Below are 27,511 nucleotides of genomic sequence, written 5' to 3' on the forward strand. Positions count from 1 at the left end.
TCAGAGGCTACAGTCTCTCCATCCAAATACAAGCCACTGTGATACAGTTGGGGAGAGAGCATCGCTGAGAAGAAGAGGACATGTTTTGCATATAGGAGGTCCTGGGTGCGATCCTTAGCATCCTTAGCTTTTTTTTTTTTTGGAAAAAGAACAGACAGATAGCAGGTGACAGGAGAGGATAGCTACCTGAGACCCTGACTGTGATTTGGTTTGTGTATTGTTTTCGAAATGCACAAATTAGGTGCATCAGCCCTTGAACTCAAACGGAATTTAATTTCTTCTCTATCCCTTACTCTGAAGAGAGAGGCTCCAAAAGAGAATCACAAAAACCCCAACACAGCCCTTGTAAACACCCAGCCTTGGTCGAAACACGATGAGCGCGTTAGAGCCCCATTACCCCTTTATTCAGGCAATGATTCAATTCATTCCTTTATTAGATGTCGGTTGTAAAACTTCCCCTAATGGAACTTTATTACTGCCTTAAAAAATAAAAAGAAAGAAAGAAAGAAAGAACAGCAGCTTTCTTACCAGGGAAGTAATACTTTACCAACATGCAGCAAACATTCTAATCAATTTGCCTTGTGTTTAATAACAATAATAATAAATGCACAGAGGACTGATAAATTGAATCAGAGACCCTCCTGCCAAGTCTATTGTGGCTTGTAATGACTAAAACATAATTATCAAGCAAAGTTCTGAAATAAACTTCAATGCCTACAAAAGGAAGCTGCAATCTGGCTCATCTTGCGTGCTTATATCTGACGCCTGCTGTTGCTCCTGGTTGAAAGTGGAGCACGAAAGAAAACCAGCAATACTCAGAGGAATTCAATGGGGCTTACTCACAGGTAAGTATTTACAACATTGCTGACCAAGGCTGGAAGGCAGGAATAGAAACCTCTGGCCCTCCAGATGTGGTAAACGACTATCCCTCTTTTCATCCCTGACAACTGGCCATGCTGGCAAGGGTTTTGCCTCTCGTCATTATCCCTGCTCCAAGCCAAGCCTAAATCATTTTGGCTAAATCATTTTGTGAGTCACGGTTATTTTGGTCCTCTGATTTCAGTGGGACTTAAACACAGCACTCACTGGGCTGAGGCCTGTCATTCTGCAATCAGGTTCTTGTTGCTGCAGCTGCAGCTGTGGATGATGATAACCCCCATTTGCAAAATGCCTTTCCTGGCAAGGTGTGTCTGTCTGCCTCATTATTGACTTTTGGGGTCCCAGGTGGCGTGCGCGATGTGACATCATGAGCACCAATGGGGACACATAAACAGGGGCCCATGTTAGTGTCCCTGTTTGAAATGGAGTAGACAACCAGCCACCAGTTGACAATATTCAGGAGGAGGAGGAGGAGGAGGAGGAGGAGGAAGAAGAAGAAGAAGAAGAAGTTGTTGTTCCTAATCTTTGGCCAAGCAGGAATTGTGAGCTTCTGCCTTCCCCTCCTTGGCGGTGGGGTATCCCATGGAAGGGATCCACAGGGAAGTGCTTCTCTCCATAGACCCACGCGGGGGCTGAGGGCCAGTGGCAGAGATTCAAGCTCCCGTGGGGGGGTGGAGAGCAGGCGTGGGTGGCGCGCGTCCCGGGGGTGTGACGCGCATACTGGGGGCATGGTGCACTGCCTGCAGGGGTGTGGCACCCAGCGTGTGGGGGGCAGCCATGATGGCACCCTACCAAGAGCGTTCCACTGGGGGCGGTGCGCTCCCCCTGCACCCCATTCCTCCGCCAGTGCTGAGGGCCATAACACTCCCTAATTTCGCTACCCAATGCCAAGTCAAACTCACCTTGCCATTGTTGTTGTGGCCTATTTTTAACCCCTTCCAAAACATTGGATTTGCCAATATGTCCTGATGGAGGTGGCTTCGTGGTGCCTGGGCATACAAGGAAGGGCCACAGCTCAGTGGTGCAGCTTCTGTTTTGCATTCACAAGGTCCCATGTTCAATCTGGATCAGATTGCACCCCCATATCCCAAGAGGTGAAGGAAAACATGTCTGAGTCGGCATTGTCAAGGGTGGGTGGGGGGAGTCAGAAGTGTCTACCTGCACAGCCATAATCAATCAAACAGAATCTATTTTGTTTATAATCACTCTTTCTCACCCAGCTAGTAGTGAGAGGAAGACAGATACAGGGAGCGAGATAATGAAAGAGAGAGGGGGAAAGGTGATTAATGTTGGTCAAACTGCTTTTGGATAATCTGATGGGCTGGCCGATGGGTGCAGAGAGTATCAGCAGGGGAACAATGAAATGGCTTTTGGTTTTGGCAGGGCTGGAGCTTTCCAAGTGCTACACTGCAAATGGATATTGTTGTACTGGGACGGGGGAGAGATTGTGCAGTCAATCTGTGTAAATTACTTTAAGATGTTCTTCAGTGAGCACAGCTTGAGATCCTCTGGAGCAGTGGGAATGCTGCTGTCCAAGCTGGCAAAGACAAAAGTGGTGAGCTAGGGTTGCCCTTGTGCTATTGATGACCTTGCATCTTCCCACAATGGCAGGATTTTCCCCTCCCTATGCAACCTTTTTGACAAATACAAGTGCCTCCTAACATGTACATCTTCATATGCAATTTTCCTTGATGTAGTGTGAGTTTCTCTTGACGTACGTTGTTTTCTGTAGGTGAGTTTGCAATCCCACCCTGCGCTCAGCTTTCACCTGTGGATCCCAGAAGCTGTCAGCCTGAGACAGCAGCCACACCCAGACTTCAACCAGGTGGCTAATCCGGGTGAGGGTCGCCAATAGGTCCCAAACCCTTAGTGAGTTAGGGACTTGCCCTGCGTGCAGAAACAGGCTCTGGCAGATGGAGTGGATGAGACCAAGAGTGGGTCCAGTGGCCAAGAAGACGGTTTCTGCACATGCTGTAGAGGGAAGTGAGGGGCAGATGAGGCTTGTGAACCTGGGAAGGTAGTCCATCTATAAGAAGGAAAACTCTGATCCTAAACCTTGTGGGATATCATTGAGAGAAGAAAAGGCAGGCAGCAGCCAGGTTACTCAAAGTCCAAAATTGGAAAGGGGAGAAAATACCAACAATTCAAGAATGTGTGATTAAATTGGTGGAATTCATGAATTTGGCTAAGATGACGGCAGCAATTCGAAATATGTCAAAACAAAAATCTAAGGCTGAGTGGAAATATGTGGAAGACTATCTCTATGGAGATTTAACTGGTGGCGGTGGTGTCTCATTACCAGAGGTGGACAAACAGTGGACTCGAACACAGCCCTGCTTACAAGAGAGGCTGTTGGTGCCAGAGGAGACACGGAGGGAGGGAGGGAGGCTCTGTCTCCTGAAAACATTTCAACGCCCCACTCCCGGCGGGAAGGCAGCACGGCACCACCGGGGACAAGGGGAGCTGCAGCGCCTTCCTCGCCCCCGTTAAACTCACCATCTCCGCAGTGGCCATTGGAGGGAGAGGAGGGAGAGAAAGCAAAGGAGCCCACCGGCCTTCCAGCCTTCCTCCCCCCCCCCCGTTTCCCCCTCAGCCTTTGCTTTCACGCCTCATCTCTCTCTCTCTCTCTCTCTCTCTCTCTCTCTCTCTCTCTCTCTCTGTCTGTCTGTCTCGCAATGCAGCACAGCTCTTTTCTATGCTGCTCCTCTTCTTCACCGCCTCAGTGCCTCACTTGCCCCCTCCCAACTGTGGCCCCCGCATGAGTTCGGGGTGAGCGTTGATCGAGCAAGTGAGCCAGAAGGAAGCTCTCTGTCTCGTGCCTTGTTTTAAATAGCCCCTCCCACAAGCCAGCAGATTGGCTGGTTGGAACTTTGACGTGGCCAGGACCTCTGGTGCTGCTTACTGCCATGGCACCTGCCATGTTGCCTCGCCAGAAGTCCCCAGGCATAAATCCGGAGACATTAATTAAAATCCGAGGACATTCCAGGGACAGATTTTGTCCGGGGACAGATTGGTGAATCCGGGAACTGTCCCGGGGAACCGGGGACATCTGGTAACCCTACCCTAAGTTGGTTGGATGGTGCCTTGTACGCCTCCTTCCAGCAACTCCTTCAGCCAAACTGGTGCCAAATGTATTTGTCTGCTCTCCTTTGGACCACATAAGTGAGGCTGAGAGTGGGGTCTTGTCATCTGGGCAGCCCAGGACCTCCAGATACACTGCCCAGGCTTACGCCCTGGAGAGGTCACTTGGGTACTGCTAACACAGCAGTTTTACATCAACCCTGAAGGTGCACTCCACTGCCTCTTGAGACAAACGGATGGCAACAACAAGAACTTAGCTGGCGAACTGCATTGCAAAATTCAGAGAAGTGGGCTGTGCTTCAGTTTAGATAAGTCCATGTTTACATGCAAAATGTACCCAGTACCCACTCAGCAGATCCATATCCTGGCCACAGCTTCTCAGGGATCTCCAGATCCCCTCCACGATTGTTTAGCTCTTCCCTCCCTCTTTCCTTGTTTAAGTAACTCTCCCGTGGTTTTACTTGTGGAGATATCAGAGAAAGCCTGAAGGCAATGGTCCTATCCACACCATGACTTTAAAGCATATCTAGAGCATATGCCTTCCCCAAAGAATCTTAGAAACTGTACTTTGTTTAGGGTGCTGGGAACCATAGCTCTGTGGGTGGTAAATTACAGTTTATTTGAAGAAAGTCACGCACTTTAAATTTATGATGTAACTGTGACCTATATTTGAACACCAGGGGCTGTTCCACTCATGTTCCGAGTGTGAGATTTCCCACAATGGGCATCTGGGATGCTGGACTACGTCAGCCTTTGGTCTGATCAAGCAGAGCAGTTTTTACATTCTAGGGAAATTTTCAGCATCCTTCAGTGCAAACTGCAAAAGGAATCAGTAGCACAAATCCAGCATATATGTACTACTGAAGGATCTTCCAACTAGAAACTGCAGATGGAGACTGCTATTGGGCTCATGTTCTGGTTGTGAGGACAGGATGCTGGGCTACATGGGCCTTAGGGCAATGGTGAATATACATTCCTGTGTGTCTATTGCACACCCTCCAATATTTCTCCAATGCAAATAGGGGCATCCTAAATAATAATAATAATAATAATAATAATAATAATAATAATAATAATAATACTCCACCCATCTGACTGGGTTGCCCCAGCCACTCTGGGTGGCTTCCAGCATATTTAAAAACATAATGAAACATTAAACATTTAAAAACTTTCCTATACAGGGATGCTTTCAAATGTCTTCTAAAGGTTGTATAGTTAATTATCTCCTTAACTCCATACCCTCCAACATTTTCCCAATGAAAATAGGGACATCCTAAGGAAAAGTGGGACATTCTGGGATCAAATCAGAAACCAAGACAGTTTCTATAAATGCAGGGCTGTCCCTGGGAAATAGGGACACTTGGAGGGTCTGAAAATGTCCTCAATGGGTTAATATACTTGGTCTTTATTACCGTATATTGCGGCGTATAAGACGACTGGGCATATAAGACGACCCCCAACTTTTCCAGTTAAAATATAGCGTTTGAGATATACTCAACCACAGATTTTCCACCCGGCGTATAAGACGACCCCCGACTTTTGAGAAGATTTTCCTGGATTAAAAAGTAGTCTTATATGCCAGAATATACTGTAGTTCTTGAGTGTGAAGAAACCAGCACACCTTGCTCTTGACAGACAGGGCCCGAGAATAGATGGATCATAGGTGTGATCTATTCTGACAGATCTTGTCTCCCTTAATGCCTTAATCTAATCTGACAATCCGGGAGGAGGGGGGAAATTGGCCTGCCATCTGTCTCTTTTGCTGCTCAAACACCGGTATGATTTTATTTCCCAGATGTCTTTACAGAAGAGGAGGGGAGAGAAGTAACTTCTGATTAGAATCAAAGTGACACAAATCCACACCCGCACCACTGAAGTCAAAAGGATGTCAAGAGAGTCGGCGAGACGTCAACGAAGACTTAATATGCACCAAAAAAACAACAACAACTGAGTTTTCCCAGGCCATTGAAGCAGGGAGAGCTTGTGAGAGACTGGGCAGAAAGACGCCGTGTTTCACTGCAAACTCATTTCTATAAATTAGAAAATGTCAAAACACACTTTGCGGAGATGGCGGAATACTTGCGCATGGCACATTGATGGAGCATCACCTGCCTCGTTCTATGGTACATTAAGCAATCGGCGAGAAACGTATGGGTTGTTTTAACAGGCCACTACTGCTGGGATAAGGAGATAAAAATTCAAGGCAGAGGCGAGCCTGACTGGAGACAGGTGACTAATGGCTCCAGGAGGTGTTGATAATGGAATGCAACAGAGCAGTCCATCAGTAGGCAGAGCAGGTGAGTGGGGAGGGAAGCAGCCCAATGGACAATTAGGCCTCCCCATCCAGCCTCTGAGGCTGCTTTGGGTAAGCCATTTATGGTGTATGAGGTCAGGTGTGGGGCAGCTAAAGATGCAGCTAAGGTGAAAGGTGGGCTGTGGAGCCGGGAAAGTCCCAGCACTTGGGAACTGCCGACTAGCAGCTGATTGTTGAGGCTTGCAAGTGCATGGCCTTGAATCAACCGAACATCAGGGTTTGCAAAACATGGTGCAGGCCATCAATGACTACTAGCTATGGTGGTCATGTTCTATCTCTCCTATCGAAGGCAGTATGCCCCTGAATGGCAGTTGCTAGGAATCACAGGTGATGCAGAAAATTGTAGAGAAACAAGAACTCGGGCCACAACGATGATTGTAAGTAAAATTGATCCAAATGTCTAACAAAGCTATGATCAAGTATAATGTCCAGTATGTCCATGAGGAAATGAGTTGGAGGTTCCCAAATAGGTCAGGCATCACAAGATTCACAACAGATCTACCGGTAATAAATGCCTTAGTGTCCTGAACATAAGCGGAAGTGTTGCTAGTAAATGGATGGAGCTGCTGTTCCATGTATTGGCAAAGTGGTTCGAAGAGAGAATTCTTACTGTAACTTTAAGATCAAAATTGTACTACCGTCGCTTTAATTCCTTATTAGAACACACCTTAATCCTTCTTTAAATATCACAAACGTTCTTTGAGTCACCTAACTCGAAGCAACCAGTACACGTTGACCTTAAAACTTTAAGACTCTATTAGGTAAGATTAACTTTTACTATACAATCTTGAATATATGTTTGTAAACTTCTAGACAACTTTATACTGTTGATATGATAATTAACATAGGGTCTCTCATTATTCCAGCTGAAGAAGAATCTCCGAAACAGGGCCTTGTCCTGGCGCATTAATTTCACCTGGCATATAAACTTTAAGAAATCTATCCATAAGAGACTTGGAAAACTTGAATCATTTAAAACAAAACAAAATAAAAAAATCCTTCCAGTAGCACCTTAGAGACCAACTAAGTTTGTTCTAGGTATGATCTTTCGTGTGCATGCACACGTCTTCAGATACACGGCTACCTACCTGTAATTGAATCATTTAAATCATTGTTGTGGCCTGAGTTCTTGTTTCTCTACAATTTTCTGCATAGCCTCCATCAAGAACTCCAACTTTTTTAGTTAGGAATCACAGGTGAGCAGAGTTGCTGTTGTGGTCAGGTTGGCCACAGGCATTTGGTTGGCCACTATGAGAACAGGACTCTGGCCTAGATGGGCTGTTGGCTTGATTCAGCAGGCTTTTTTGTGTTCTTCAAGTCTTATGCCAATGAGTGCCAAAGTCTGCCATCTCTGAGTGGCAGGGAGTGTGAACAAGCAATATAGCACATCATGAGGCTCTTGCCTGCTTACCTCCACTCCCAGATCCTATGGCTTTGTGAACTTCTGGCTTGACATTTCGCAGTGAGGAATGAAAAAGGGATGGTTTTTTTGTGGGGGGAGATACTACTTGGGGGCAAAAGCAGTGACAGCGCCTTCTCAGCAGTGGCACCCTCCCATTAGATGTCAAGGAGATAAAGAACTACGCAACTTTTAGAAGACATCTGAAGGAAGCCCTGTATCGGGAAGTTTTTAATGTTTGACTTTTTATTACGTTTTTATATTTTGCTGGAAGCCACCCAGAGTGGCTGGGGAAAACCCAGCCAGATGGGTGGGGTATAAATAATAAAATGATTGTTTTTATTACCTCATTTGGCTTCTTCTTTTAAAAAAGGTTTTTGCTGTTCCACAAGTGGCACAGCGGAGTCACCACTCCCTGCCCCCACCCTGCCTACCCTGTGCTTTTCAACATATTGCTATGGCACGATGTAGCCATGTTCCAAGAGCCATGGGAGCACAGAATGGGAAGGTCTTAATGCCAGTGGTGGCCAAACCAAAAGAGGTGGGAGAGGAAAAAACGCCACTAAACAGCATATATCCCTTGAATTTTTTGCTGATTTTCACCCACTGGCGGAGGAGGAGGAGTGCGGGGGGAGCGCATGGCCCCCGGCAGCGCAATCCCGGTGGGGTGCCATTGGGGCTGCCCCCTGCCCATGCTGGGCACCACGCCCCCAGGACGCATGCCACACCCTGTGGGTGGCGCTCCATGCCCCGGGGACGTGCGCGAGCCCCGCCCCCACCTGCTCTCTGTCCCCGGTGCTGGCGCATGAAACTCCACCACTGCTTTCACCATCCGCACACACACACAAAAATCACTGAAATGCCTCCCTGTCACTACTTCAATTCACAGTTTTTGAATATGGGGATTTCATCTCAGCACAACTTCTCAAACTTTATCAATCATCAGCACCATGTGCCAATGTGCATGGTGACGAGGTACACAGCAAATGCAACCCTCCATCCCAAGAAGCTTGCAATGTAAAAGAGAAGGCAATGAAGGGAGGAGTGTGGACAATGGAGGGACAGGTAAAATGGAAAGTAATGTGTGGTCTGTGGCAACACACAATCCCAACAGTAAGAAGGAGCCATTCAGAAGAAAAGAGGTGTGTGTGTGTGTGAGAGAGAGAGAGAGAGAGAGAGAGAGAGAGAGAGAGAGACCAAAGATTAAGTTGGTGTAGTCTCCGCTTTCCTGGCCACTGGAATCAATAGCAAAACATTCCCAGTGCATAGATGTATCTCCACAGTGACAATGAAATAGCGGCTGCTCTTTGAAAGGGGAAGGAGAAAAGCTGGCCAGGTTTATCAAGGGACATTCAGATTTCCTGAGCAATTACCTGCCTGCATATTGAGGCTTCACAAAGAGCAGGAGGTTCCCGATAACAGACGTGCACCGCTTGAAGATAAATAAAATGAATGCTGTCGCGTCCCTCTGTTTTGCAGTGATAAGAGGAAAAGTGAGGCTAAAGCCCAATTTTCATCATTTATGAACCTTTGCTCAGGCGTGGGGTTACCTCTAATGGGGAAAGAAGGAGGGAACCATGCACGTGAGAACACACACACAGAGAGAGAGGGAGGGAGGGTGGTATGAAATGTCTGCAGCTCCTGAATTTGAAAACTGTGAGTCGGGTGGAGGGCCTTTGGAAGAGAAAAATAGCCTTCAGGAGTGGAGGAGCTTCACCCATTTCCACAGCCACTGCTTTCCTTCTGGATCTCCTCCCCCAGGCTGCTTTACCCCTTGAGATGAACATATATACGTGCATAGCTGCATTTGGGTCCACATATTGCTTCAAGGAGTACAAATTAGGTAGATGCACACTAAAAAGCAAAAAACTGTATGGATTTCTTCTCCAGCCCTATTGACTTCTCAGCCAAGATACGAGTGGGACAGAGTGGCCAGGAGAAAGGTCGCAGAAGAAAGGTTGCTTTTTGTGGGGTACGTGAGGAAGATGCCATCAGTGGGGCTCCCTTTTGTGTGGGCCCACACACTCATCATTGGTGCTTATTTCCTTTCTTCCTTCCTCTGCCCCTAAGCCACACAGCTGCTCAAAAGAGTGTAGGACAGGTGGAGGAAGCAGCTCCAGTTTCTGAGTCTTCTCACTGCACGGAGAGGGCAGGTGATGAGGCAGTGGCAGTAGCGAATATGAGGGGGAAGGGCCATAGCTCAGTGGTAGATCATCTGTCTTCCATGCAGAAGGTCCCAGGTTCAATCCCTGGCATCTCCAGGTGGGACTGGGAATGTCCATGATCTGATACCCTGGAGAGCCACTGCCAGTCAGTGTAGACAACACTGACCTAGATGGACCACTGGCCTGACTCAGAATGAGGCAGTTTCTTAATGTCAGTGTGGTTGATACTGAGCTACATGGACCACTGGGCAGGCTTAGTCTAAGGCAGCTTCCTAGGTTCCTATGAGGATCACAACCAAGGGGCCCTAGGGGTCAGTGATGGGCCTTCTGAAGGAATGCATACCTCAGTAGGAACCCAGTAATGCCTGCTGGAAGTTTGGATGCAACTCAGCTTGCACAAGAGGGATTTTGCATGGGTTAAGGCAGATAGAATTAGGGGCATCCAGATTCCTAGACTATCCTTGTACTTTTAACCTCTGTATCTGACATTAGACTGATATTCTTAGGTTGCATTCTTTTACAGCTTCCTGCTCCTCTCACACTTTTCTCTTGGACCTTAATATGAGAGGTCAACTCGGAGCTAGTATGGCTGCCTTTGTTCTTCTCCAGATTGGCTAGTTAGGTTAGAAACTTTTCTATCCAACATATGTACCGGTATTTCCTACTATAAACTACAATGGACGCTCGGGTTGCAAACGTGATCCGTGCGAGAGCCGCGCTCGCAACCCACATCATCCATAACCCACAGCACCACATCTGCGCACACGCGTGATGCAATCTGCCACTTCTGCGCATGCGCAAAGCACAATTTAGCACTTCTGCGCATGCGCGAGCCCCGAAACCCGGAAGTAACCCGTTCCAGTACTTCCGGGTTCGGTGTGTCCATATATCTGTGTGGGATTGCAATAAGTCTACTCTTTCGCTCAGTTGGTTAGAGTGTAGTGCTGATAACGCCAATGTTGCAGGTTCAATCCCTTTAGGGGACAGCTGCATATTCCTGCATTGCAGGGGTCAGCAAACTTTTTCAAAAGGGGGCCGGTCCACTTTCCCTCAGACCTTGTGGGGGGCTGGACTATATTTTTTTTGGGGGGGGGAATGAACAAATTCCTATGCCCCACAAATAACCCAGGGATGCATTTTAAATAAAAGCACACATTATACTCATGTAAAAACACCAGGCAGGCCCCACAAATAACCCAGAGATGCATTTTAAATAAAAAGACACACATTCTCCTCATGTAAAAACACCAGGCAGGCCACACAAATAACCCAGAGATGCATTTTAAATAAAAGCACACATTCTACTCATGTAAAAAAGCAGGCCCCACAAATAACCCAGAGATGCATTTTAAATAAAAGGACACATTCAACTCATATAAAAACATGCTGGTTCCCGGACCGTCTGTGGGCCAGATTTAGAAGGCGACTGGGCCGGATCCGGTCCCCGGGCCTTAGTTTGTCTACCCATGGAGTGGATGATCCTCACTGTCTCTTCCAACTCTACAATTCTATGATTCTACAATTTTTTAACCATGATTCACTAGCAAAAATGCCTCTCACTCTGCATACGAAAGGGTTCCAACCAGTAACTGGACCCAGTTATCCCAATAATGCCTAGACAGAATGCTGCACTGACACCAGTTCTGAATGTTGCACAAGGACTCAGCCAACTCAGAACAGTGGTGTGTGGTTGATGCATCTGTTGGGGTGGCTTAAATTCCTCAAGGCACACAGCATCCCCTCTCACGGCATGCAGTGTTGTTTCTGTGGGGAGCAGTCACCAAGATCAGCCCTTGGGATAAAAGAATTTTCAGCAGTAAAGTAGCAATGGTGTGAAATTGCAGAAAGTCACCTGATGGGTGCAGACTCGTCCCCCTTGTCCAGCCAGTCTTGCGGTGGGATTATGTACATACACCAGAGTCCCCAGTTGTAGCCATGAGCTGCATTGGCGTATTGCTGCACTTCAAACGTGTTATACTTTATGTTGTCAATAGCTGGAAGGATGATCCGTTTCCTGTCTTCTTTGATGCGGGTAAGTGCCGGCTCCACCCTGTAAACAAACAACATTTGTTCCTGTTTTTCTTTTCTTTTTTTAAAGAAGAGTATTTTTCTGAGAATAAATAGAACTGAAATTAATGCTCCCAATTCATCCCCAATATGGAATATTGATGGCCACCAACTTGGAAGGCTTTACAAGGGGATTAGACAAATTCATGGAGGAAAAGGATATCAGTGGCTTTGTTCTTCCTCTACTTTTGGAGACACTATGCCTCAAAACACCAGTTGTTGGGAATCACAAGTGGGGAAAGGGCCATTGTGCTCAGAGCCTACTTGCTGGCTTCCCCTGGGCATCTGGTTGGCTGCTGTGGAACAGGACGCTGGACTAGATTATCCTTGCCTTATCCAACAGCCTCTTCTTATGTTCTCTTGAAGTCAACTATTATTTCTTTAAAATAGAATCACAGAATTGTAGAATTGGAAGGGACCTTGAGGATCATGTTGGACACCAACTCATAAGAACATAGGAAGAACCTTATATGATCAGGCCATTGACCCATCTAGTCCAGCATCCTGTTCTCATAGTGGCCAACCAGATGACTGTGGGAAATTCACAAGCAGAATATGAGTGCAAGAGCACGCTCCCCTCCTGTGGTTTCCAGCAAATGGGATTCAGAAGCACTACTGCCACCAACTCCCATCAGTCCCAAGCCTCATGGCCAGTGGTCAGATGATGGAGCTCAGCCACGTTGGAAGGACTACAGGTCCACCACCCCTGCTTTAGGACTTTGTAAGAATCTCAACCCATCCCACCACTGAGATTTGAAACAGCGCCCCTGAACCCTTTCATTCATTTGCAGTGAGGTGCTGCATGGCCAACAAATACCTATAGGGTGTATGGGGAGGGGCAGTAGGCTATGCATCCCATCATATCATATCATATCATATCATATCATATCATATCATATCAAGAGCCAATAGCCATCTAGATGTGGCTGGACTACAACTTCCACCATCCCTGACCATCATGCTGGCTGGGGCCAGGGCCAACATCATCTGGAGGACCACAGGTTTCCCTTTTGTGCTCCAAGCCATGCTTGGATTGGGTAGATCAGACAGGTGGGCAAGGCAGCTTCCTATATGATATGTAGAAGAGCCTCTGGTTCCTGGTGTATCATTCATTAGCTTAATGAATGCACCTGTACTTATCCTCCATCATTTCACAGAAGAAAACAGGATACGTTCACCTTGTACCACTCCTGCCCTTGTAGGGAAGATCACTATCTGAACCTTCAGAACATAATGCATTGCTGAAGGCTCTGCTCTTGCCTGTCACTTGCTATCTTCATATACTCTGCAAATGCCTGCCCTCCTCTGGTCTTAAAAGCCAACATGGTGTTTATTCTTTTGGTTAAGAATTCAGCAGGGAAAACTGCTACAACAAATTGTCTAAGAAGACATAACCAACAACAGTAAATATACCAATACAGTGGTACCTCGGGTTAAGAACTTAATTCGTTCCGGAGGTCCATTCTTAACCTAAAATTGTTCTTAACCTGAAGCACCACTTTAGCTAATGGGACCTCCCACTGAGCCACCAGAGCACAATTTCTGTTCTTATCCTGAAGCAAAGTTCTTAACCTGAAGCATTATTTCTGGGTTAGTGGAGTCTGTAACCTGCAGCATATGTAACCTCAGGTACCACTGTATGTCCGATGAGTGAAATGGCAGGTGGTGCACTGCATACCAATTTAGTGTTTACATCAAAGATGGGGCAGTTCTAGCCTGTGGGTTAAACTTGGCCTTCCGTGCCTCCCCATTTTGCCTGCAAGAACAAAACCATGCTCACCTGTCCCACACCTGACATAATATGTGATGTTAGGTGTGGGGCACATACCTGTATATTCATGGTGGCAGAAAGCAGGGTTGACCCCCCATTCATGAGCTAACATGCAGAAAGTTCAGTCCTACTTGGTTCAGGCATGCAAACCAGTTCCCATTCCTGAACCTTGCAGGAAGCAAGATTGAACCTAAGTTCCTCAGCAGATGAGCAGGGAATTCAATCCTTCTTGATTTGGGCACACCAGCCAGCTCCTTCTCCCGCACCCTGAAAAAGCAGGATTGAACCCTTGTGTATCACCCGATATGCAGTTTCTTGAATATTGATCAGGTAATGTCTCTCCTCACCACCACCAAGGGTCAACTTCGACAGGTGTTCTAAAGGCAAGATGAACCCACCCAACCACCACCACTCAGAGATGTAACTTCCAGAGGACTGGGGATGCAGTTAAATGTTGCTGGATGGCAACTCTTAAAGAGAGGCAGTGTGGAATAATGGTTAGAGTGCTGGGCTAGGACCAAGCAGACCAGACGTATCTCTGAATGTCAGTAGCTGGGAAACAGCAGCGGAAATGGACTGTTATCCCTTATCCTTCTTGTGGGCTTCCCAAAGGCTACTGAGGGAAACATGATGCTGGACTAGATAGGTTTTTGGTGTGAACCAATTGGGAAAGGAGTACAACAAGGCTGTATATTGCCTCCCTGCTTATTTAACTTATATGCAGAATACATCATGCGAAAGGCTGGACTGGATGAATCCCAAAATGGAATTAAGATTGCCGGAAGGAATATCATCAACTTCAGACATGCTGATGACACAACCTTGATGGCACAAAGAGAGGAGGAATTAAAGAACGTTTTAATGAGGGTGAAAGAGGAGAGCGCAAAATATGGTCTGAAGCTCAACATCAAAAAAACTAAGACCATGGCCACTGGTCCCATCACCTCCTGGCAAATAGAAGGGGAAGAAATGGAGGCAGTGATAGATTTTACTTTCTTGGGCTCCATGATCACTGCAGATGGAGACAGCAGTCACAAAATTAAAAGAAACCTGCTTCTTGGGAGGAAAGCAATGACAAACCTAGAGAGCATCTTAAAAAGCAGAGACATCACCTTGATGACAAAGGTCCATATAGTTAAAGCTATGGTTTTCCCAGTAGTAATGTATGGAAGTGAGAGCTGGACCATAAAGAAGACTGATTGCAGAAGAATTGATGCTTTTGAATTATGGTGCTGGAGGAGACTCTTGAGAGTCCCATGGACTGCAAAAAGATCAAACATATCCATCATTAAAGAAATCAGCCCCGAGTGCTCACTGGAAGGACAGGTCCTGAAGTTGAGGCTCCAGTACTTTGGCCACCTCATGAGAAGAGAAGACTCCCTGGAAAAGACCCTGATGTTGGGAAAGATGGAGGGCACAATGAGAAGAGGACGACAGAGGATGAGATGGTTGGACAGTGTTCTCAAAGCGAGTAGCATGAGTTTGGCCAAACTGCAAGAGGCAGTGAAAGATAGGCGTGCCTGGCGTGCTCTGGTCCATGGGGTCACGAAGAGTTGGACACGACTGAATGACTGAACAACAACAACAACAACAACAGGGTCCTTCTTATATTCTTATGCAGGTTCAAATCCCCATTCATTCATGAAACTCACTGGACAATCTGATGCTGGTCACAATTGCTTAGCCTAACTTACTTTACAAGGATGTGGGGGGGCGGAGGGAGGACCATATATGAACTTCTTGGAGGAAATGCGGAAAATAATGGATGACAATTCTAGCAGCTTGTACTAACCATGTTTGAACAAGGCATCCCAAAAGGCAAAAGGAAAAACACAGGAAAGCAATTTACCAGATTCCAGTAATAGCAAAGAGGAATTGTCCCTAACAAATAGGAGCAGCCAGAGTACAAACATCTGCATGAGCATATGCAACATATTGTTCAAATCAAAACACTCAAGGGCCAAACTGCTCCACCCCCACCATGGTATACCTGTAGATAAGAGACATCTGTTCAATGCTCTCTCTTCTCTCTCCATAGTGCATTAGTCAAAAGGTGACAGTTTGTGGAATCTTAATCTTACCCACATGGCCTAGAGAAGGAGACCTTCTTTTTAAACAACAACAAAAACAACAACAACAACAACCAGCTTGTGCTATTTAGACAAGATTAAATTTATGAAAAAGCTGGCTGTTGGAGGATGACAGGGGATCCCAGGGAGAAGAGCTGGATATTCTCCAAGAAATCAAAACACAATTCAGCTAAAAGGCACAATTTCTCCCTACTTCTCAAGCAGAAATGGCTTGTTGTGCTGCAGGCATCTGTGGAAATGTGGAGAGGTAAACTCTCTCTCTCTCTCTCTCTCTCTCTCTCTCTCTCTCTCTCTCACACACACACACACACACACACACACACACACACACTTACATGGCAATTATGGAATGGTCATTTCTCCTGGTTCCATCAGCAGGTTTTTGTGTCTCCATTAGTCAAGTTAGTGGGAATAATCCATGCAGACCTAAATAACAATTGCTGTCTGCAACACACACACACACACACACAGCTTTGTTTCAGCCTGCTGTGTCAAGCATCTGAATACCAAGCAACAGATGTAGGCGTCATTAGTGACACACTGTTAATTTGTTTACCTGGCAGAGAAGGACTTGGCTGCTGTGATTCACTTGTGATTGAAGGGTGAAGTGGGGAGTCACCTTGGGGTATTTCATTGCCAAGTGACAACCACCTCAGGGAACAGCCCTCGGGAGACTGTCACTGAAAAAAGAGGGGGTCTTTGTATTGTCATTGTAACAATACAGATCAGAGAGTCTTCCAGGTAAATAGCATTGCATGCAATAAGTCATTGTGACAAATGTCTTCTCTAGTGCGGACAACCCATTTAGGAGGGATGGCTACATCACAGATAGTAATACTGTGGGATAGAGGATAAATTGGTTCAGTTCACATTTTAAAGCCAACTGATCTACTTAGACGGTCCTGAACTCATATGCAGACCAGAACGCAGCGACCAGCTGGCTGATGTGCTTCGCTCTGAGTTTTGTGATGCAGTCTTGGTTTTGGAAAGCACACCCAAAAATTCATATTTAACAAGAAAAATGCATATTTTATGGGGAAATGCATTTGAGAAGGACACAGAATGCATATTTTAGGGAGAGAATATGTACATAATGTGTGGGTTTTTTCAGTTAGCAAAAAATAATGATGGAATGGACCTACAATTAACCATATGTGAAACTGATATGGAATGCAAATGGGTTCATCTGTCCATTCCAATAACACTTCATTAAGAATAATAATTCCCTGCTAGATATGACTACACATGGATGGTCAATATTACAGGAACATAGGAAGCTTCCATATATCAAGCCAGATCATTGGTCCATTGAGCTCAGTGTTGCTTACACTGGCTGGCAGTGACTACCCAGGGTTTCAGACAAAGGACATTTCAAGGATTTGAACCTGGGACCTCCTGCATGAGCTGCTGCTCTACAGCTCAGACAAAGGCAGCCAGAACATCTCCCTTTGGCCTGTCCCTCACCTCTGTGATAGGAGGGCAGTCTAGGCAGTCAAGGCAGAGACCTCTTGTGACAGTGCACAGAGTCCAATGCCATTCATAGTAAATTCCTCCTGCCTATTTCTTCTGTTGTAAACTGCCCTGTGATCTTTGGGTGAAGGCTGCTTTATTAATTTAATAAACAACAACAATAGTATTAGGGTGAGAGCTCCTGATATATGGACAGACTGTAAAATTATGAATGGCTGGAAAGCCTAGCTTACTCTCACAGTGTTGGGGATTCTTTGCTTGTCGGACATTTGTGTCCTCTTTTGTAAAAATTTGCTTAACATAAAGCAATACTAGCGTGTAGCTCACTTGGGTACGATGAGAAATTAATGCAACGCCCTTTCCTCAAAAGCAGTTGCGCCATGATGCCTGTTTCAAAAAGGAGATGCCTAAAATCTTTTATCAAAGGATCCCTTGCAGAGGCCTGGTGGAGCTGTCATGTTGGATACTGCCAAACCAACCCCATTTCCTTATTACAGCTGACTACGGCTCTCTAAGGCCGCTAGTTTGTCCTCCTCCTGCACATACTTTCCATAGCTCCATAGCAACTCCATAAATCATCTTGCTTGAGTTATGCAGCTTCCTGTACAAGAGAGATCAGATTTCCTTATGGGAGAACAATGACGATATCAGTAGGGCTGTTCGTGCTTTAGCAGTCCTTCTGAAGTGGGGAGTGGGGGTGTGTGTGGCAACGATCAGGGAATCATGCCCATTGCCAAATAAAGTCTTAGCAATGTGGTGTGTATGTCCTCCCAACACTGTCCCCCAGATAGCTAGGGAATTCAGCAATGAGAGGATGGCATAAGGGTTAGGGTGTTGGAATAGAACCTGGGAGATCAGCGTTCATGTCCCCACTCAGCCATGGAGCTTGATGGGTGAACTTGAGCCAATCACCAAGTCCCACTCTGACTAGGTGCACTGGAAGCAATGGCAACAAACTAGTTGTGATTATTAATTTCAATGGGACTAACAATAGATGCAACCCACTGTCCCTCAGCCTAACCTACCTCTTAGGATGAGGAAGGGAGAACCATGAACGTCACCTTGAACTTCATTGAGGAGCAGTGGGATATAAGGCAATTCTTACATTTATATACTGTCTTGGTGTATCCCCATTTATCTTCACAACAACCCTGTGAGGTAAGTTAGGCTGAGAAGCAGTGACTGGTCAAAGGTCACCCATTGAGCTTCATGGCTTAGTGGGGATTCAAACCCTGGTCTCCCAGGTCCTACTCTGACACTCTAACCAGTACACCACACTGGTTCTAAGTAGCAATGTAATAATAAATATGTAAACTACAACAACCAAGGAGGTTGTCAAGCAGGGAAAGGAAAGCTGATGAGAGGGAGTTCTGAGGAGCAGACAGGCTTGGAAGACACCATTCAGTGTCCAGGTCTGAGGTTCCCCATCCCTCCATTAGAACATCAGTTATAGCACTGAACACCAAGTACTTCTGGATTCAAACTGAAGAGCTAAACCCTTCCCAATGATGCACTGTGCTTGAAAACTTCCATTCCCACTTTCTCGGAAGCCTGAACTGTGAAATTTCACAGATACAGAAATGGCAAGCGAAGATTCCCCCGGGTTTGTGTAAGAATGAGATCATGTCACCACTTTTATTTTCCATCTGGATAGAATACTAAAATGGAAGTACACGGGAAACGATGACACAATCAAAGCCTTTGAGGAGGGGAGCAGCACTTGTGCCATGCCAAAGCCAGCTGTTCTGCCATGACCCCACAGGGTACAAATATACATGGAATATACTTTTACAAGAAAGAAATATCAGAGGTCTTCCAGAGAATTCCAGAGAAACCATTAGAGGATTTATCCTCACTCCCTGGGAAATTTGGTTTCCCTGCGGGCAAATAAAGTGGAGATTTTAAAGAGGCCGCAAGTAACCTGATTTCCAGCTGATGCTCAAAGCACTAGAAATCTCTGACTCAAGGCCAGTTCCAATGTTCTCTCCACGTGGAGAAGTAAGGAGGGGTCTCCAGCAGCAATTTACCCTGAAGCTAAGTTCCTTGACAGCATAGGAAGCAGAATGCCCTATCCCTATCCTGTTGAGTGAAGCAGGGGAGTGGTTCAATCAAGCCCAGAAAGCCCTATGAAGAACTATTACATAGGACACTGGACCAGCAGAGGAGCTGTCCAACAGCTTCAGCAACATGAATTCCAAACTCCAAGTGCTGAAGCAGTCAAGGGGGGAGGTAGACCTAGAAGCTGGTCAATGGAGCTAATCCATCAGCAGCTTCTAGGAAGCAAAGAAAGGTTTATGTCATCAATGGAGAACCTTTTACCTATTTAACTCCAACTCCCATCTGTCCCAGCCAGCATGGCCAGTCCTTAGGGTTGATAGGAATTATAGTCCAATGACATCCGTAGGCAAAAAGTTAATGCAATTAGTTGGGTTCTCTCATTCTTCCTGGCACATTAGTGGGAACCAAATCTAGTGGTGATTGGTAGGGGGTCCAGAGTCTGGTTGGGGAACATTATTGTTAGAAAAAGCACTGGAGTGCCCTTGCAAACTCCCGAAACTCCAAGTGTCTTCTGATGAGCATAACTCTGGGGAGGCATTCCCCCTTGTCTCCAGAGTGCTCCATTCCCAAGCTTCCTCAGAAAATGCAACTATTTTGCAGGCTATCTGACCTCTCAGGGTGATTGTGAGAATGAAATAGGAGAGAATCATGTATTCCACTTTGAGCTACATAGAAAAGTTGGATATAAATGCAGGTAATAATCAGCAATATCGTGGTCTCGGGGCTCCTGTCAAAGTGTCCTGTCTCCTCCTCATCCTGGAGACTCACAGCAGAATCACATCTAATTCTTTATCACATCAGGAGCAAGGAGCAAGCGAGAAATTGGGACTGAATGATTACTGAGAGAGCAGGAACACAACAGAGCCCCTAGAAGTCCTTTTGCAAGGCTCAAACAAGGCTCAATCTGACCAGGAAGCATTATGACACTCCTTTCTGTGCCGAAGGATCCAACGGCCAGTTTGTATGGGTGGAGACAATCAGTCTAGGACCTGAAGGCAGTCAACTAGGGAAGCTGCCACCTGCAATTAAGAGCCACATGGGGCACCCACACAAAGGCTGAACTGTTCTTGACATTAGAGGGCCATGCAGATGTAATAATAATAATAATAATAATAATAATAATAATAATAATAATAATCTAATTTATTTATACCCCACCCTCCCCAGCCAAGACCAGGCTCAGGGATGCTAACGTCAGGTATAAAAACAATTGATTAAAATACAACTTAAAAACAGGATCTTAAAATGCAGCCTCATTTCAGTGGAAGCCCAGATCAAAAACTGTTTCCGGGGAGAAAACGTCAAATCTTCACCAAGGCCAACTATCCAGATTGGTCCTACGTGGGCCAGAAAAAAGCCAGGGAAGTCCCCGAATAGGGGTTCCATCACAGATGGAAAAGGAAAGAGGGGGAGGGGATCAGGCTGATTCCAGGCCAAAGGCCAGGTGGAACAACTCTGTCTTACAGGCCCTGCGGAAAGAAATCAGATCCCGCAGGGCCCTGGTCTCATGAGACAGTGTTCCACCAGGCCGGAGCCAGTGTTGAAAAGGCCCTGGCCCTGGTTGAGGCTAACCTGACTTCCTTAGGGCCCGGGAGCTCTACAGTGTTGCTATTTATGGACCTTAAGGTCCTCCACTGGGCATACCAGGAGAGGCGGTCCCATAGGTAGGAGAGTCCTAGGCCGCAAAGGGCTTTAAAGGTCAAAACCAGCACCTTAAACCTGACCCTGTACTCCACCGGGAGCCAGAGCAGCTGGAAAAGCACTGGGTGAATGTGGCAAGGACCCCGTAAGGAGCCTCACCAAGGCATTCTGCACCTGCTGGAGTTTCTGGGACAACTTCAAGGGCAGCCCCGCATAGAGCGAGTTACAGTACTCAAGCCTGGTGGTGACCATCATATGGATCACTGTGGCCATGTAGTGAGGGCTGGCTGATCATGAGAAAACTTGTGGCAGGTTGTTGTTGTTCAGTCGTTCAGTCATGTCCGACTCTTCATGACCCCATGAACCAGAGCACGCCAGGCACCCCTATCCTCCTCTACCTCCTCCAGTTTGGCCAAACTCATGCCAGTCGCTTCAAGAACACTGTCCAACCATCTCATCCTCTGTCGTCCCCTTCTCCTTGTGGCAGGTAGCATTTAATTAAACAATAGAAACAAAACTTTGGGCCAAAAGTCAGGCATTTCCTTGGCAATTATTGATTTGTGACAAATCCCAGGTATCTCTGGACTGTTGGGACATATGTCTTTGGTCTGACCCAACACAACGTCTCTCATGCTCTGAATATTTTCAATCTCATTTCCCTCATTGAGTAACTTAAGTAGGGGATTGTTCAGGCTAAGAGAGACACTATTAAGCCTCATTCTGCTACATTCCATTATTAGCCTAATGGCCCAAAATCTTTTGATTGAAAATTAATTCTCTAGAGGAATCTGGACAACAGTGTTTGAAATGGCAGCATTTTTTTGCGGGTGAGTGCGGTGGGGGGGGGGAGGTAAGGGCCTCCCCAGCCTCATAATGACTATTTCTGGATATTCAACCAGTTAGATTCTTTTCAACTTCATTGGCGCTCCCTGCAGGGACATTAATGTGACTTGAAGTAAATGGTTGGTTGGAGGCACACTGAAGCTTACCTCCTTCAGATTCCAAAGCTAAATACTCTTGTCTACTCATTTTGTCTTATCTATCTGCCTTTTAAGGATGAATGCCCCCCCCCCGTCACCATTCCAGTGTCATTCCCAGGTTTGCTCTCCCATCTCTCCCAGTTTAACTTTGTGAATGTCTCAATTTGATTCCAGACTTCCTCAACCCAGGATTAGAACTCCCATCATCCCTGACCATTGGCCATGCTGGCTGGGGCTGATGGGGAGGAGTAGCCAAAACACCTGGAGGGCACTAGGTCAGGGAAATAAGCAGTAGCCCCTTTCATGCATTCCTCTATGCACAGGTTTAATACCAGGGAGAAGCATTCATAGAATCAGAGAGCTGGAAGGGACCCTAAGGATCATCTAGTTCCCAGCAACGTAGGAATATGCAGTTGTCACCTACAGTGGAACCTTGGTACTCAAATGGCTTGGCTTCTGAACAAATTGGCTCCCAAACGCTGCAAACCCAGAAGTTTCGGAAGCCGCACATCCAACCCGGCTTCCGCTTGAGTGCAGAAAGCTCCTTAAGCCAATCGGAAGCCGTGCCTTGGTTTTTGAATTGTTTTGGGAGTTGAACGGACTCCCAGAATGGATTAAGTTTGAGAACCATGGTATCACTGTATTGGGATCGAACCTGCAACCTTGGCATTATTAGCACCACATCTAACCAACTGAGCTATCAGAAGCAGGACTATGTCAACTGGCCGCACCTCCTGATGACCATGCATTTAGAGGAATATCAGCCCTAGGGTGTCTATTGTAATATCTACTACAGGAGGGTGAACCTGCAATCCACAGATCAAAGACCTTTGGGAACAGGCAGCATTTCCTGGAACCAGTGCTGAAGATTCCCTTGAGGGCCCCTCTGTTGCAAGACACACTGATGGAGCTGCCCAAGGAGGAGGTGGAACCACCTCTCAGTCCTTGAGAATGCTGGTGTCAAAAGGCACAGGGGCCCAGAGTTGTCACAAAGCCTAAGTTAAATCAGAAAATGCTACAAGAACATAAAGAGAACCCTGCTAGATCAGGCTCAATATCCGTCTGGTGCAGCACCCCAAAAAACCTCTTCTACGAAGACTGCAAGCAGGAATTTAGTGCCACAGCACTCTACTCAGTTGTGATTCCCAGAGACTGGTATTCAGAGGCATAAGGGGGAAGTAGAATACTCCCTGGCTCCTCCAATTAAAAAATGATCAGGTGATGGTGATGGCAAACACCTCTTCCTGAGATCCTGGAGACCTGCCTGCTGCCAGTCAGATTAGTAGACAATACTGGGCTGTATGGATAAATAGTCTGACCTTGTCAATGGAAGGCAGCTTCATCCATTAATCGCAATACCCAGGGTTCTTTGGAAAGAGGAAATCACTACTAAGCATAAGAAGAGTTCTACTGGCTCAGACCAAAGGCACTTCTTGTCCAGTTTCCTGCTTTCTCAGTGGCCAACCAGTTGCCTCTGAGAAACTCACAGACAAGGCCTGAGCACAACACTGTACACTTGTAAAGGTAAAGGGACCCCTGACCATTAGGTCCAGTCGCAGACGACTCTGGGGTTGCAGCACTCATCTTGCTTTATTGGTCGAGGGAGCCGGTGTACAGCTTCTGGGTCATGTGGCCAGCATGACTAAGCCGCTTCTGGCGAACCAGAGCAGCACACCGAAATGCTGTTTACCTTCCCACCGGAGCAGTACCTATTTATCTACTTGCACTTTGACGTGCTTTCGAACTGCTAGGTGGGCAGGAGCTGGGACTGAGCAACGCGAGCTCACCCCGTCGCGGGGATTTGAACCGCCGACCTTCTGATTGGCAAGCCCTAGGCTCTGTGGATTAACCCACAGCGCCACCCGCATTCCCTGCAATTGCCTGTGACATTGGAGGTGAAACACAGCTGTCATCTGCCTGGATCTGGCAAGCTTTGTTTGCTTTGTTTCTTTGCTTCCTCAGTGCTGAGACTGGGACCCTTGCCTCTGATTCCTCACCCCAACACCCGGCTCTCCTCTGACTGCTGGCTGACTGCTCAGTCCTGACAGCCAGTCAATATCTCATAATTGAACAAAAAGGAAAGTACAATGAAGGAAAGGGTTAAGAACATAAGAGCATGTTCAACAGTGGAACAGACTTCCATGAGAGGTGGTGGGCTCTCCTTCCTTGGAGATTTTAAAGCAGAGGTTGGATGGCCATCTTGCATGTACGATTTAGTTGATATTCCTGTATTGCAGGGGGTTGATGACTCCTGGGGCCCCCTCCCAGCTCTACAGTTCTTTATTCTAAGATTTTTATGATAAAAAGAGCCTGCCGAATCAGGTCGGTATCCATCTAGTTCAGCCTCTTGTTCTCACAGTGACCAGCCAGATGCCTGTGGGAAATCTGCAAGCAGGATCTGAGCCCAAGAGCCCTCTCCTCCTGTTATTTCTTGCTATTGGTATTTAGAAGCATTGTAGTGGCACAGCATAGCCGTTGTGGCTAGTTGCAGAGTGCCCCAGTCTGTGTTGGGTTAAACCAACAGGGAGGAAGGAAGGAAGGAAGGAAAAAAAGAAACTTGGGATTCTGTGGAATGTGCAGTTCAAGCCTAAGTTTCAGTAATTGGAATGAAGTTGTCAAGAGACAGAGTTTTAGCACAGTCTGCAGACAGTGTTTCAAACTCCACCACCATCGCAGGCATGGTAATAAAAGTGTCTCAGCAACATCTCAAGGTCTTTTATCGATTGCCAGTTAAAGTAGCCGTCCTTTTAGCTTTTTACCAATTGCCCTATTCAAGTATCCATTCTTTCACAAAGCACAACCTTGAAGCCTACACCTGAGATACATTAACTGTTAATATTTAACACCTAAATTAGCTAGCCTATAATCCTTGTCCTAGATGAGTGAAGGACAAATGGGTTGCCACTGGTGGGTTAAGAGAGAATTCTCTTGCTCTGATAACCTTTCCTGGGACTCAGCTACATTAGGAAAAAAACAAAACAGCACTTTGAATATGTAATAAACAAGCAACACCAGATGGCGCTGGAGAGCAATAAAATAAAATAAATTGTGATTTTCCACAGCGTTTTTTCTTTTGTTATAATGATTTAATTCCTGACTTATTTATAGCGTTTTTCCTGTGTGTAGATCCACCCCTACTATTTCCCCTTAGCACTATTGCCAATGACTTTTGACCCCAATTACCCATGCATAAAGTGTAGCAGAGCAACTGTTAGTAAATCTGACGCCACAAGGTGAAACTTGAGAATTCACAGAATTTCTAAAAAGAAATGCACACCCAAATATGTGGCACTAATCCTCATGTTTATTAAAGTGTGAATAAAACTGAGTGAAAATGACATACAAAAATGCATTATGTTAGAGAAGAATGCTTGCAAAAATATGTACATTTCCCACAACTGTGTTTGTGTTTACCTGGAGAAATTCGCACTGAAATGCTGATGAATTTTCACGATGAATTCCCCCTCCCCAAAAGCAAATTGCTGCAAAGTATGGAAGCTGAATTTAAGATTGGAAGGAAGGAAGAAACTGAGGGAACCAACTTTTTCAGATCCTTCCATCATTAATAGAAATATAGAACATCAAAATGTCTTTTGCCATTTCCTCACCTGATTGATAGACTTATGGTCAAAGGGATAGAAGGTTATTTCATAAAAAGAGGATCTGCTACAATCTGATTTTCTGAACTCAAGTGCAATCATTCTTGAACCTGAGGAGTTCATCATTGTGCAAAGACTCTAGGAAGAACCACTCCACTCTCTGCACACTTAAAACATGACATGGCTTCCCCCAATTAATCCTGTGAACTGTAGTCTCTTAACAGTACAGGGAATCATAGGGGAAACCATCGTTCCCAGGATTCTTGTACTGTAAATGTGCATTGAATACACTTTAAATCCACATAGTGTGGATCTGTCCAAGGCATGGAGAGCATGTGACCGTTCAAATATTGCTGGACTCCAGCTCATATCACCTTGGACCATTGTCCATGATGACTGGAGCTGATGGGAACTGAACAAGATCTGGAGAGCCACGGGTTCTCCAGACCTGGGTTAAGAGGCAGAGTCAAGGAGTCCCAAAGGTCCTCTCAATGAAACAAGATAGGCTTGAGATTCTCAGTTTCCATGGCTTAGCACCCCCACCCCAACTTGTCCATTATGCCATCTCCCCTGCCCATGTCCTACCTATCATAGGACCTTACCAGCCGGTGTTGAACTCGACGTGAGCATCAAAAAACCCAACCACTGGTGATGTTGCTGCCTTCCAACCTTGGATTCTGGCTCGGATCAGCCCTTCTCGTTTGTTATTACGAACTATTTTCACCAGCCCTGGGTATCTCTTGTGGACATACTGGTCCAAATTGAACTTCAGCTCAACTGCAAAAACAAAGAGACAAGGAGATTTGGGATTTGAGAAGCACATTCTGTTTCATTTCAACAGAATCTCATTTAACTCGGAGTAAACATTTCTGAAGCTGAAGGCTCCAATACTTTGGCCACCTCATGAGAAGAGAAGACTCCCTGGACAAGACCCTGATGTTGGGAAAGATTGAGGGCACAAGGAGAAGGGGATGACAGAGGAAGAGATGGTTAAACAATGTTCTTGAAGCTACCAACATGAGCTTGACCAAACTGCGGGAGGCAGTGGAAGTCAGGAGTGCCTGGCATGCTCTGGTCCATGGGGTAACAAAGAGTCGGACATGACTAAACAGCAACAGCAACAAACATTTCTGAAGACCTGAATGAGGACAATTCAACCATGTCAAATTATTCAGTACTTAGCCCCTTCTGTGTGCCCCACCATTTAAAAATTACTTCAAAAACAGAGGGTAGTATTCAATGGTTGTGCTACCTGGAGTAGACACATTGAAGTTAATGGACTTGATTCACTTAAGTTCATTAATTTCAGTGGGTCTATTCTGAATAGGATTTAGTTGGATAGTGTAACATATTGGGGTTACTCTGTTTTATTGTGCATTTGTTATGTTAGGTAGCCCAAAATGAAATGGATTAGGGCATTTGGATATTATTATTATTAATTACTATTGGTATTACTATTCCAGATCATGAGAAATAATGAGTTTCTGCGCATTAAATTGTAATAAGTTGGTCACACTGACCAAAGCTTAAGAAAGATTCACTTGGGAAGAGCCATAACTCAGTGTCAGGACATCTGACTTCGAATATAGAAGGTTCCATGTTCAATTCCCAGCATTTCCAGGTAGGGCTGGGAAAGACCCCTGCCGGAAACTGGTCAGTATAATTGTTACTGAGCTAGATAGACCAGTGGTCTGACTCAGTACAAGGCCATTTCCTATGTTTCTAAGCTTAATGTGCACCTTACAGTAAATATGCATTTTGCACCCCAAGATTGGATCACAAGTTCTCCTTCAACAGAAACAATACCTCTATATCTTCATTCTTTTTGGTGTCCATACCTGCCACCTCCATTGAAGCAGAATAAGCACAAGTTTAGCACTAATTTTTGTGTTATTTGCAATTGCAATTCTTTTTTTTTTCCCCTGGAAGCAAATGATACAGAAATCAGCACTAAACTTCTGCTATATTTCTCTTTTATGTCAAGTGAAAGCACAAAT

General features: G+C 45.9%; 1 protein-coding gene across 1 annotated transcript in view; it reads right to left on the reverse strand.

Moving 5' to 3' along the window:
- GALNT9 (polypeptide N-acetylgalactosaminyltransferase 9) overlaps positions 1-27,511 on the reverse strand; it is a 185,822-nt gene that overhangs the window by 84,824 nt on the left and 73,487 nt on the right. Inside the window, exons 4-5 of the mRNA XM_033135885.1 lie at positions 26,117-26,291; positions 11,691-11,888 (exon numbers count right to left, since the gene is read on the reverse strand). Coding sequence (XP_032991776.1) covers positions 11,691-11,888; positions 26,117-26,291 — 373 coding nt within the window. The remainder of the gene's footprint in view (positions 1-11,690; positions 11,889-26,116; positions 26,292-27,511) is intronic.

The sequence above is a fragment of the Lacerta agilis genome, chromosome 17 (genome assembly GCF_009819535.1).
Source record: "Lacerta agilis isolate rLacAgi1 chromosome 17, rLacAgi1.pri, whole genome shotgun sequence".
Taxonomy (NCBI): domain Eukaryota; kingdom Metazoa; phylum Chordata; class Lepidosauria; order Squamata; family Lacertidae; genus Lacerta; species Lacerta agilis.